The following is an 11,131-nucleotide window of genomic DNA, read 5'->3' on the forward strand; positions in this document are numbered from 1 at the left end:
TGTTGCCTGGTGGTGTGAAAAGAAGACACGGGAGGTGGAATGGGGAGAGACACCTTTATTAGGAGAAGTGTCCCTCAACCTCCTTGCAGCAGCGTTACCAGGGATGCCTGCTAGGAGGTCTTACCTGTATCATGAGGATGCTCTACCTTCTGTCTGCTCAAGGAAAGAAGTCCCAAATGGCCAGGTCTGTTCTGATGCTGCTGGCCATGCTCTGTGTGTGCTGGACAGGAAAATGTGTGGTGGTGTCTTCTGAATGCAACCTATGGTACTAAGCAGCAGTGCATGAAGAGCTAGCTGGTCCTGATGTGTGTGATGCAGGAGATGAAGGGATGAAAAGCCATGAGGTTTTTTGTTTGTTTGTTTGTTTGTTTTTATTATTATTATTATTTCTAAAGGTTCTGGGTCTTTTGTATTGAAGATAAATTCATGCTTTCCTCTTGGCTGGTTATCTTTACACACTTGTCATTGCATCTTGCAAGTCCAAGACTGTTTGCATGGATAGGAGGATGGTGCACGTTCTAAGCAACAACCGCCACCACCAAAACCCTTTGCATCTCAACAAGGGCAACAACTTGCAAATACTCAGAGTCATCTAATGACGTGGAGTCCTTGTTCCGGTAGCTGGCAGCGTTCGCTCAGCCTTTACAAGAGCCCTAAACAGAACATCTGACCTCTGTGTTTAAAACAGGGGTGTCTATACCTGCCTGTAGCTTCAAGTAGGGCTGTTCCCACTTGGCTTTATGCATTTCCCCTGAGTGGTGAGCTGAGAAGCTGCTAACGTGGGAACTGCTTGAAACGTGCACTTCTGGATGGAGAAGGGGGGAATAAAAGGATTGTATCATAAAAGCCTTCCCATGTCAAGTGTCCAATTTTCTCTGTTTGAAAACCCAGGTGCAGTAATGGGCTCTTGTGAACGCTTTTCTGAGCTCTGCGGCGTTTCGAGGAATTGATGTTTGGAAAAGGAAGAAAGAAAGGGAGAAGGGAAATAATAATCGAATTGAACGACGGCTTCAGCTTTCAAACGGGTCTCCCGCCCGCGTTTGAGAGCTTGTGTTCCGCACAGCTTCGGTAGTAGCCGGGCGGCAGGATGCGGGGCCGGTCGAAGCGGCCAGGTCCGTGGGGCGGCTGCAGGCAGCGGTGCTGGCGGCTCGGAGGGCTGCGGGGCGCTGCGTGAGGCTGCGATGCCAGCTGCGGCCACAGCCACGCTCCGGGGTGCGAGCCGCACTGGGGCAGCTGATCGGGGCTCCTGGGGAAGGCAAGGATGGGGGACAGGCGGTGAGACGGCGACGGACCACAGACCTCTGAGTCCACAGCGGGGCGGTGCCCCGTGCCAGCGCCCAGCGATGGGCTGTGTAGCTCAGAGGACGGAGGGGGCGGGGGACCGAACGCCCGTGCGATGCGGGACTTGGGCTGGGGCCGCTCCTCGCACCGGCTCGGCCGCCGGGGCGTGAGCGGCCGCGGTACCTTTGGAAGGCCGCGTTATTGCAGCCCGCGAACGCCCCCGGGAACACCGAGCTGGAGAGGGCCGAGAGGTGGTAATCGCGGCGGTGGTGGTGCTTCAGCCTCCCGAAAGCCTTCCTGCCCCGCCGTGCGGCCGAGCCGTCGCTCGTCCGTCCCGCTCCGGGCTTCCTCCCGAGCCGCTGCCTGCGAGAGGCGTGGGGGGAGAGATGCACACGCGGCCGCTCGCCGCCCCTTCCCCCCTTACCCTCCCTCCGGAGCCGTGCGGCAGGTGGCAGCACCGGCCCTTCCCACCCGGCCCGACCCGCCGCGCCCCGCACTCACCGCCCGCCGTTCGCCGGCCCCGGGCCGCGGCTCCTCCGCGCCCGCTCCCGCCAGCAGCACACGGCGAAGGAGGCGGCCAGCGCCAGGATGACGGCTCCGCTCACCAGCGCGGCGGCGACGGCCAGGCGGGAGCCCGCGTCCGCGGGCGGCGGGACGGCTGCGGGCAGAGGCAGAGCGCGGCGCTGAGCGGCGGCACGGCGTGGAACTCAGAGCCCCGGGGCGCTCCAGGGCGGAGGGCGGCCCAGGCGAGCCCGGTTAGCCCGTCTGCGAGGCGTTGGAGATCACGGAGTTATAGAGTCGTTTCAGGTGGAAAGGACCTTTAAAGGGAGCCTGGTCCAGCCCCCCTGCAATGAGCAGGGACACCTACCGCTCGATCGGGGTGTTCAGAGCCCCTCTAGCCTGACATTGGGTGTCTCCAGGGATGAGGCATCCACCACCTCTCTGGGCAACGTGTGCCAGTGCCTCACTGCCCTGACTGAGGAAGACTTTTTCCTTTTATCCAACCTACATCTCTCCTCTTTTAGTTTGAAACTGGTTCCCCTTGTCTTGTCCCAACAGGCCCTACTAAAGAATCCATCCTCTTCCTTCTTACAGCTCACCCCAGAGCCTTCTCCGTGCTGAACAGCCCCAGTTCTCTCAGCCTGTCCTCGGAGAGCTATCCCATCCTTTGGATCATTTCTGTGGCCCTCCTCTGGACACACTCTAACAAGTCCACGTCTGTCCTGTGCAGAGGACTCCACGTGTGGATGCACTACTCCAGATGAGGTCTGACAGTGCAGAGCAGAGGGGCAGGATCACCTCCCTTGCCTTGCTGGCCACGCAGCTTTCAGTTGACTTTCTGGGCTGTGGTGAATGTGAATCTACTGCTTTTGGAACTTAGTGAGACAGCAATGTGTGGCCGTTGCATGCTGTCAGGTGCCTTGCCTTGTGATCAGACAGTGAAGGGAAGCTAAGGGTGCGGGTCTTTTTGTCACTGAAGAAATCTCTGCTTTAGGCGATGTACAAATGCAGGACCTGCTTAGAGCTGGGAAGATAAGATTTGCTAATGAGCGTTTTACTGCAAAACGACGTGAAAACTATGGCAACAAAGTTCACTGCTTGCCCTGCTTGCCTTTCTCCCTGCTTATCGCCAGGTTTTACAGCTCTAGATTGAAGGCAAATCAACTTTATTTGTATTTAAAGAGCAATTGTAGGGGCTGAGCCCAAGCATCCAAATGTGGCACCTATGGGACGTTCTACTCCTTAAACGCGTGTTTGTGGTGTGAGATGTTGCCTTTGCAAAATGGTTTTGCTAGGCTTGAGCAAATGGAAGAGAAGCAGCAAAAGCTCTCAGGCCTTTTCCAGCTGTTTTTACCACAGGTCTCCTCACAGGGGGTTTGGAAAGGGCTCCTGACTCTTTAACTCCCAGCGGCCAATGTGATCAATAGTTCATGCATAGCTATACTGTGTTTACGCTCGCTTGTTTTTGCTTATTGCTGCAAAAAGAAATAGCTTTATTGAGGGCAATTTTCCTGAGATTGTTTTATGTATGTACACGATTCAGAGTGCGTGAGAGAAAGCTTTCTGAGGGAGAGACTTTGTTCTTTTGTTACTAAGCCTTGATGAGCTCCTAACAAGAAAAAGGATCGGGGCTGTCAGAAGTGGCACGTTTTGCATATGCTTTTATAAAATGCATGTGTTGGGTTTTTACAAGCTTCTGCTTTCTTCCCCCATTACATGTTTTGGCTGCGACCTGGGAGACCTGGGTCTGTACTTGTTATTTCTGCGCCAGTTCTCTCACCTGGAGCACCGGGTACAGGCGTGGATGCCACAATATAGGAAGGACGTGGAGCTTTTGGAGGTGTCCAAAGGAGGGCTACAGAAATGGAGGAGGGCCTGGAGGGCAAGGCGTATGGAGAGCAGCTGAGGTCCGTTGGTTGGCTCCCTTGAGGGGAGGCCTGATGGTGGCTGCAGCTCCTCACAGGGAATAGAGGGGCAGCGCTGAGCTCTGCTCTGTGTGACAGCGACAGGGCCCGAGGGAACGGCATGGAGCTGGGCCATAGGAGGGACAGCGGGGGGTGAGGGGCAGGGTCTGCACCACAGGGCAGGGGGCATGGAATGGGCTGCCCAGGGCTGTGGGCATTTCCACTGAAAGCATTGCAGTTCATCGGTGCCAATGACTGCCAGATTGGATGGAGCTTGGCCCGTGCTGTCCTCTCTCAGGGCATCTGGGACACAGTTTTATAGGGCGGGCTGTCTGGGTTTGGTGAGAACTCCCAGTGAGTGAATGGTTGGTTGGTGCACCAGGCTGAAGCCCTACAAGAGAGCAGAGGGGCTCTACGATGCCAGCCTGGGGCTAGGATTCCTTACCCTCACAGTGGGGTGTTGGGTGGCTCCAGGATGAGGTGCTCTCCTGTTGGAGGCAGGACAGCCTCTCGCTGCCCACCAGCTGGTAGCCCTCTTCACACCAGTACACAATGACTGAGCCCACGGAGACACCCGAGCCTCTATCCACATAATAGTGTCCGTGGCGTGGTGGGGGCAGAGCTGCACACTGTGCTGGAGGAGAAGGGGGAGATTAAGTACAGGTGGTGGCAAAGCCCCCTGCCTTGATGCTTGTGAAATGGCTGCCCATCCCCTCTTTCACTGCTGCGGCTCCTTCAAATCTCTGAACTTTTCTTTTTGCACAACCCTAAAGGAGGCACATAGAGAAGTCTAATGGCTGTATTTGGGAAATGAGTTGCAAACTCTGTAACGTGAACTGTTCCTGACCAGCAGCAGTGGGACCAGAAGAGTGCAGAATGCAGACAGGGTGCAAAAAGCACCCCGTAAGAGGGAAAGGAAATGTGTAGGCATTTTTAACACTCAAAATAGCTATAGAATTCGGGTGGAACTCAAAGCAATAAAAAGTACTACATTATGCTGCGGAGAGAAACTGTTTTTGCTGTGATGATGTTGGGCTGGCATAAAGCATCAGCTTGAGTGAGATCAGTCTTTCTCCAAGTCTAGCAATACTGGTTAAGAGGTGGTGGATGCATCTGCATGTGTAAGCATAGCGGTGCTAAGGACACTGCCTGGATGCCTTGTACTGGATCTGTTACGTTAGCTAAATTGACACTGGCCTGCACCTTTCCTACCAGTCCCTAGCAACGGTGTGAAGATGAGGTGGTCCAGGGACTGTTCCCAGTAGGCACTCTGGGAATGAGACATACTGGAGAGAGGTTTGGGAAAGAAACAGTTCAGTAACAAAGCATTGGGCAGGCACCCTGTGGCAGCCCCAGAACTAAAGGGGACATCCCTTCACTGGGGAGCTGTGCCTGCAGCACACTAGGAACCTGATTAAAAGCCATAATCACCCTCAGCATTTGCAGATTATCTGTGCTTTTAACAGATCTCCAGCCTCATTTCTTTTTGAGGGTCCTGGCTCAGCCTGTGGAGACAGGGATGTGTTTGCTGAGTCCATCCCATGGCTGGAGAGCTGACCTGTCATGATATGCCCAGAGTCAGCACAGAGGAGAGGTTTATGCTATAAGGAAGGCAGTCGAGCCTTAAGTTTGCTTGCAACTTTGCCTCTGATGTGACACGTCTCCCAGAGCACAGCACAGGAGCACACAAAGCCCTGCAGCCCCTGCCCCACACACCTACTACAGAAGAACCTATACGCCTTTTTAGTTATCCCTGTACACTGTGGGTCCCCCCACAGCCCCACAGGTGGAGAAGCTTACTTGAGTACCTGAGATGTTGCTGCGCTCGTAGGTCCCGTTGGCAAAGTCTCTGGGCAGTCTTTTCCAGATTTGTCCTGTGGCGGGCAAAGCAGTCATGGGCCCAGCAGCACTGCTCCGGGCAACACTCAGGCAGCTCCAAGGCAGTAGGCAAAGAGTGATGCATTTCCCAAGCCTTTGTCCTGTCATGGTTTGAAGAAGCACAGCATCCTTAAGCGTCCCACACTCCTGTGGTTTCCCTTTGCTTCTGAGCAGGAATCAGCTGGGCTTTAGGGCGTTAAGCCCTGAGCAGCAAAGCTAGCAGCCGCTCTCCACCCTGCAGGCACAAGCCCCACATCCTTGCTCCTTGCACTGCCAGCCCTGCTCTGGCTGCAAGCTGCTTCCCTCCATCCCCCTCCCCACCTAAGCCAGGATCCTGCAGCCTCCCCAGCACCCCACACCCCCGTCCCTAGGCTGCACATCTGTGAGACTGCTGCAAGAACAAGCATCCAGCAGGGAGCAAGGGCCAGCAGGTGCCCAGATCCATCTTTCACAGCTGTCTCCTGCAGGGACTGGCTTTCACCACTCCTCCAGCCACGGTGGCTTCCTCAGGTGCTGGAGCTGTGTGTGCTGGGCATCACACTGCTCTGCTGCTTTTCCACACAGTGCTGCTGAGCACCCTGAGCACAGACCTTCCTGTCTGCATTTCTTCCCTCCTGCCAGAGCTGAGGGCTGATGTTCTGTAAACACCCGTGGAGTCAGATAAGTGTTACTGCAGTCAAAGGGGGTTTGCAGCAGCAATTCCACCACTGTGGGAATTGTAGAGAAATCTGTTTTCCTTTTGACTTGGGCTTCTCCCTTCACGGTGTCTCTGGGCCAACTTGTGATGATTTACGACTGGAACTACCTGGGACTTACTGCAACTGTAAGGATTCAGGCCCAGGCCACCAGTCATTAGCAGCATTGATGGGAATGTAAGGTCAGCATACTTAGCGGCTAGCCATGAGGACACTTGCAGGATGTTACAGGTTAGCAAGGAGATGCTCTAGTTTTGTGAGCTATTTGGGTTTTGCTTGCCTCATTCATTCCCAGGGCCTGCTGGCATGGCCCAGGAGTGATGCCTGGGTGCTGGCTACCTTGTGCACACTGGTGTGCTTGGCTGGTGTGCATGGGCGCTACATTGCACAGCCAGGCTTCCCCAGCACCACCTTCAGCCCCCTACAGCTCCCTGGCACTGGACCCAGTACACACCATAAGCATGGAGCCCGGCGCAGGGCCAATGTCAGTCCCCACATCATGTGTGCTGAGGAACAAACGGGTTCAGCATGGCCCCAGGAATACAATAACCACACTTGAGCTAAAGTGCTCAAAATGCTGTGTAGATGACAGGGATTATTCCTTTGCTAATGCTCTTAAGAGCTATTCTGGAACCCGAAGGAGATGAAGGGGCTTATTATTGCAAAATTAATATCTTGCAGGAGAGGGATTTCAGCGCCGTTCCCCGTACCCTGCTTTCTGGTGGCAGTGGGCTGTGTAGAAATGGGAGTTGGGCACTATGCTGCATGGGGCTCAGGCAAGGAGTGTGTCCGTTTCCTGGCTTGGGGAGCCCTTTCCTGGCTGGAAAGAGGGATGAAGAGGCTGCAGCCTCAGGGTCTTGTCTGGGATCCTCCAGCTTCCCAGCAGAGCAGAACATGGAGGGGTGAGTGGGTGGGTGATCTCCACCACAGCAGCCTGTGATGCAGAGCACAGCTCCCAAAGACAGCTCAGAGGCCCCTCACACCTGCTTTTAAGGTCTCTGCAGGCTGCTGGGGATTTCTACTTAGGGAACAAAGCTTTGCTGTGCCCAAGCAGTGTTTTTCCCTACCTTCTGTGCACCTTTGAACCTTTCAAATCACCCTCTCTGCAAAAATACCCTCCCTGTGCTCCATCTCCCCTCACTGTGGTGCTCTCAGTCAGAGGAAGCAGCATCTCCCTTCCCTCAGCACATGCATCCAAGCAGAGATGTGTTGCCATCAGAACAGCACCATGAAACTGAGATGTCTCCTTTAATATCCTGTGGGTGTCTTTTCCACCCAGGCTCAGCCTACACCTTCATAGTGATCTCCTGATATTGGCACAGCCACTGTGAGCTCTGCGGTTTGTTACTGTGCAGCTGTGACACCGAAAAACACCAACTTTGGAGAAGAATGGCAACTTTTCTTCAGCCTTGAGAGACAAGGATATCTGGGAGGGTTTCTCTGGAGGAACACAGGTAGATGAGCTCGGAAAACAACCAGAAAAGGTCATATGTTAGTTCGGATCACAGTGTGCCCCAGGGTTTGGCCCACATAGGGCTGGGCATAGAGAACAGGTGGGGAAGAGATGGTGAGCACAAATCCCCTTCCCCATAGGGAAGTGCTCATCCCCTGGAATTGATACACTGCCCTGGCAGCAACAGGATCGAGGACACATGCTGACGGCTCCTTCTTCTAGTTGCACTAGAAAAGAGGAAAGCCAATCAAGGCAGACTTCCTGAGAGACCTGGGCAACTGCAATGCTTTGCTAGAACAGAGCTGGGTGACCTTGGGTGTTGCACACAGACAGGGGGTGTTGCTGCTTGGCTGGAGCCTGTGTAATTTCACTGTGATGCTTGTTTCTGCTTTCACAGGAAAGTGGCAACAGGGAGGCAGGTGTGTGCCTCTGCACATTAGTTATATACATGTGTTGAGTTCTTTGGATGAGAAAAGACAACCATTAGATGTGGAAAGGGGAACAGTGAGCATAGAGGTAATTCTCTGCTGGGATTTGACATTCAGTTTCTTGCTGTGGTATAGAGATCCTGTTTCAAAAGTAGAAAGACATTAATTTTGACTATTTAAGAGAATTTACCATAGGTCAGTTTATCCCCCTGCTTTGTTCTAACCAAGCATCCTTACATGTAAACTTTGCTGTAGATCCTAAGTGCACAGCAGTGTGTTGCACTGGTTGCACTTAAGCAATGAGATCCTGTTCTCACAGGCAGTACCCTACGTTCTCTCTAAACCCATGTTTTCCCAGCTCCAGTAGCTGGAACTTAGTGTAAGAAGTTTGTGATAACACTGTGGATGAACCTGTCCTCCCAGCAAGGGGCTTGATGTGAATCACCAAGTCTGCATCTCCCTGGGTTATGTGTGCACAGCCCTGCATGGCGGGACTTGTCTTACTCAACTTCAGACACCTTTCTCCATGCTAATCCTCTTGACTGTTTCATAGCTCAGGAAAGTATCGGGTCATGCATGCATGTAGCAGGCACTTGCTTCATCTGTATCTACCCATAGAGTTTTGTACGTCCTTATGCTGGTGCCACCCTATCTGCAGTTTACTGGGGATACTGCAACAGTCTGTTCTCCACTCCCTTCTTTCAATCTCCCAACTTTATCCTTCCGCCTGGCTTTGCACACAAGGCCTCACACAGGATGACAATGAGCAACAGTACTGCTAACACTCTTGCTGAAACAGATTAACTGCCACAAATCTGTCTCAAACTGGGAGGCTAAAATAATTGATAGCAGATACACAGTTCAGTGGCTCAGAACCATATGAGAATGTGCCTAAAAACAAAGTATGACTATGAGTCAGTCACCTTACTCTGTAAATAGAGAGCAGCCCAAGAGCCCCTTGGGCTCTGCTGTACAGCATCTAGCTGCACAGCAAGATCTCCTCTTAATCAGGGCCACCTCTTGAGGTTACATCTGTGCAGAGATCCCTTATGCCTTGACGTCAAGGTGCCTTGCCAGTACAGATCCTCAGTAAGTGACTAATTGTTCTAAGCTTTGTTAGCTTTGCTAAGATTATATCTTAGATTGATGGTAAGCTTTTTTAGCTTCACTAAGACAGTGTCTTGGATTGTTTGTGCACATATGATCTCCTAGACATAATCTATTGACCAAGTTTGGGACTGGGAGTCCTACCTAGTCCACACCTAGGCTCCTTAATTTCATGGTTCGAGGAGCTGAGAGTGCAAGTGCATTCAAGAGTTTAGAATACACTCTAAATCTCAATGGAAGGGTCTCCTGTATGTGTGTGTTTAACCCTATGCTCTATGCAGTATATTGTTGAGTGTATCCAGCCATCTCAAATCTTTTCTGTAATAGTTAAATCACTATGTTATATCTGTGTTATATCAATAAATATTTTTCTGCTTCTCTCTTATGGGTGAAGTGTATAATGTAGTCATTTCTATCCACGACAGACACCCATTCCCTAAAGAGTGCAGGAGGCTCCTTGGTCATTGAAGCGTAGTCAGGAGCAATTCAGATTTGCATCTCAAGACGTCGTTGTAAGTTGGTCCACTGTGAAATGCTTCCTGAAAAAGGCTCACGATTTTTGGGAAGAAATGTAGCACAAGAGAAAAGATGACCCTGTCAGGATAGTCAGGACACAGATGGTCCAGGTTCTCCTTGTGGGTACAGAAGACTGAAGATTTCAGCTGGGTCTCCCATGCTTTTGAGCTTTTCCTTGACTAGTTGATTGGCTTCTCCTGCGTCCTTGACGTGAGCTGAGACAGCCCTTACTGACATGAGCAGCTGACCAGGTAGTTTGATGGACAACAGTAGATAGACCAAACACAGAAACTTAAAGAGAATTCATACTACAGTTTTTGGTTCTTCTTTACTCACACATCCTGAATAAGTTGAACAGGCGGATGCCTGGCCTTTTTTTATTCCTAAAAGCAATTCATACAACTGATTATGATGTTACAAGTTTACGACATTACTGGCTCAGCATGCATCTTTGCTTACTGAATAAATCTCGTTTTTAAAAATCTCACAGTTTAGTAATTTATAACTAATCTTATATATACATGTGTACTTATATGTATGACATGCTCAGACATCTGCATGCACACAGATACTTCCTACAGTCATTGTTAACTTACAAGGCTGGGACTCCCTGGGCTTGGGCACTTCATAAGGAATCTGCTTTGGTATGTACTTTGTGCTGTTTCGTAAACTTCTAGGTTCCATATTAGTGCATTAACCCTTTTTTGTCCAGTCTGATAATACTAAGTCTTCATTCTTAATGGGTCTACTCTCTTGTTCAGGCTTTGGGCTATTTAGGATTTATGTCCTGCATTATTTCATGAACACCTGCAGTTTCTTGGTACTCTTAAAGTGCATTTTTGACTGCAGAATTTACTAGAGTGGCAAAATGATTTTCTGCCCGCCTTGTTTTGTGAAATTGGGTTGTTGTTCTTATTGATAATCTTGTTGTTGTTTTCGTTGTACTCTGTTTACTTAATACTCCTTCTGTGGGCAGTTTCATGTTCTAGCCTAGATGACGCAGGAATTATAGTGTATCTGCTCTGCTGTTACACCAGTTTATAACACCAAGGAGATGAATTGATTATTGAACACTTAAGTCTCATTTGAAAAGAATGTTATGGCAGGGCTGAGGAGTCATTGAACAGATACTGGGCTGAAATTGAGGGATGAAAGTCTTTCCTGATTCATGATATCATGAATGTCTACTGGGAAGGCAAGATAAACCCAGAGGAATACTGTATCAGTCTTGAATGCCTGAGGATTTTGATACCTTAAGATTTAATTACCTAGCAGCTCATAACTTCATTGATGATGTTTAGGCAAGGTTATGTCTTCCCTCTGTAATGCAGTGTTCATCTCAAGATGCCTGAGAATACCAATGCTGTA

The 11,131-nt window shown here is 51.0% G+C and overlaps 1 protein-coding gene across 1 annotated transcript; it reads right to left on the reverse strand.

The window, feature by feature from the left end:
* Nucleotides 1-5,672, reverse strand: LOC140263741 (uncharacterized). The gene is made up of 5 exons (XM_072358862.1): nt 5,495-5,672; nt 4,132-4,320; nt 1,783-1,939; nt 1,465-1,644; nt 1-1,246 (listed from the first exon to the last, which is right to left on the reverse strand). Exons 1-5 carry the CDS (start codon nt 5,670-5,672, stop codon nt 1,018-1,020), a joined length of 933 nt encoding a protein of 310 aa, XP_072214963.1. The 3' UTR covers nt 1-1,017.
* Nucleotides 5,673-11,131: the final 5,459 nt, after the last annotated feature.

This window comes from Excalfactoria chinensis, chromosome 1 (genome assembly GCF_039878825.1).
Source record: "Excalfactoria chinensis isolate bCotChi1 chromosome 1, bCotChi1.hap2, whole genome shotgun sequence".
Taxonomy (NCBI): domain Eukaryota; kingdom Metazoa; phylum Chordata; class Aves; order Galliformes; family Phasianidae; genus Excalfactoria; species Excalfactoria chinensis.

Bases quoted from the DNA above. Each gene is read 5' to 3' on its own strand.
- LOC140263741 (XM_072358862.1), bottom strand. From the start codon at position 5,672: ATGACAGGACAAAGGCTTGGGAAATGCATCACTCTTTGCCTACTGCCT. The intron at 1,645-1,782 runs GTGAGTGCGGGG...CGCCTCTCGCAG, and splicing joins GGGCCGGCGAACGGCGGGCG to GCAGCGGCTCGGGAGGAAGC. The intron at 1,247-1,464 runs GTACCGCGGCCG...TGCCTTCCCCAG, and splicing joins AATAACGCGGCCTTCCAAAG to GAGCCCCGATCAGCTGCCCC.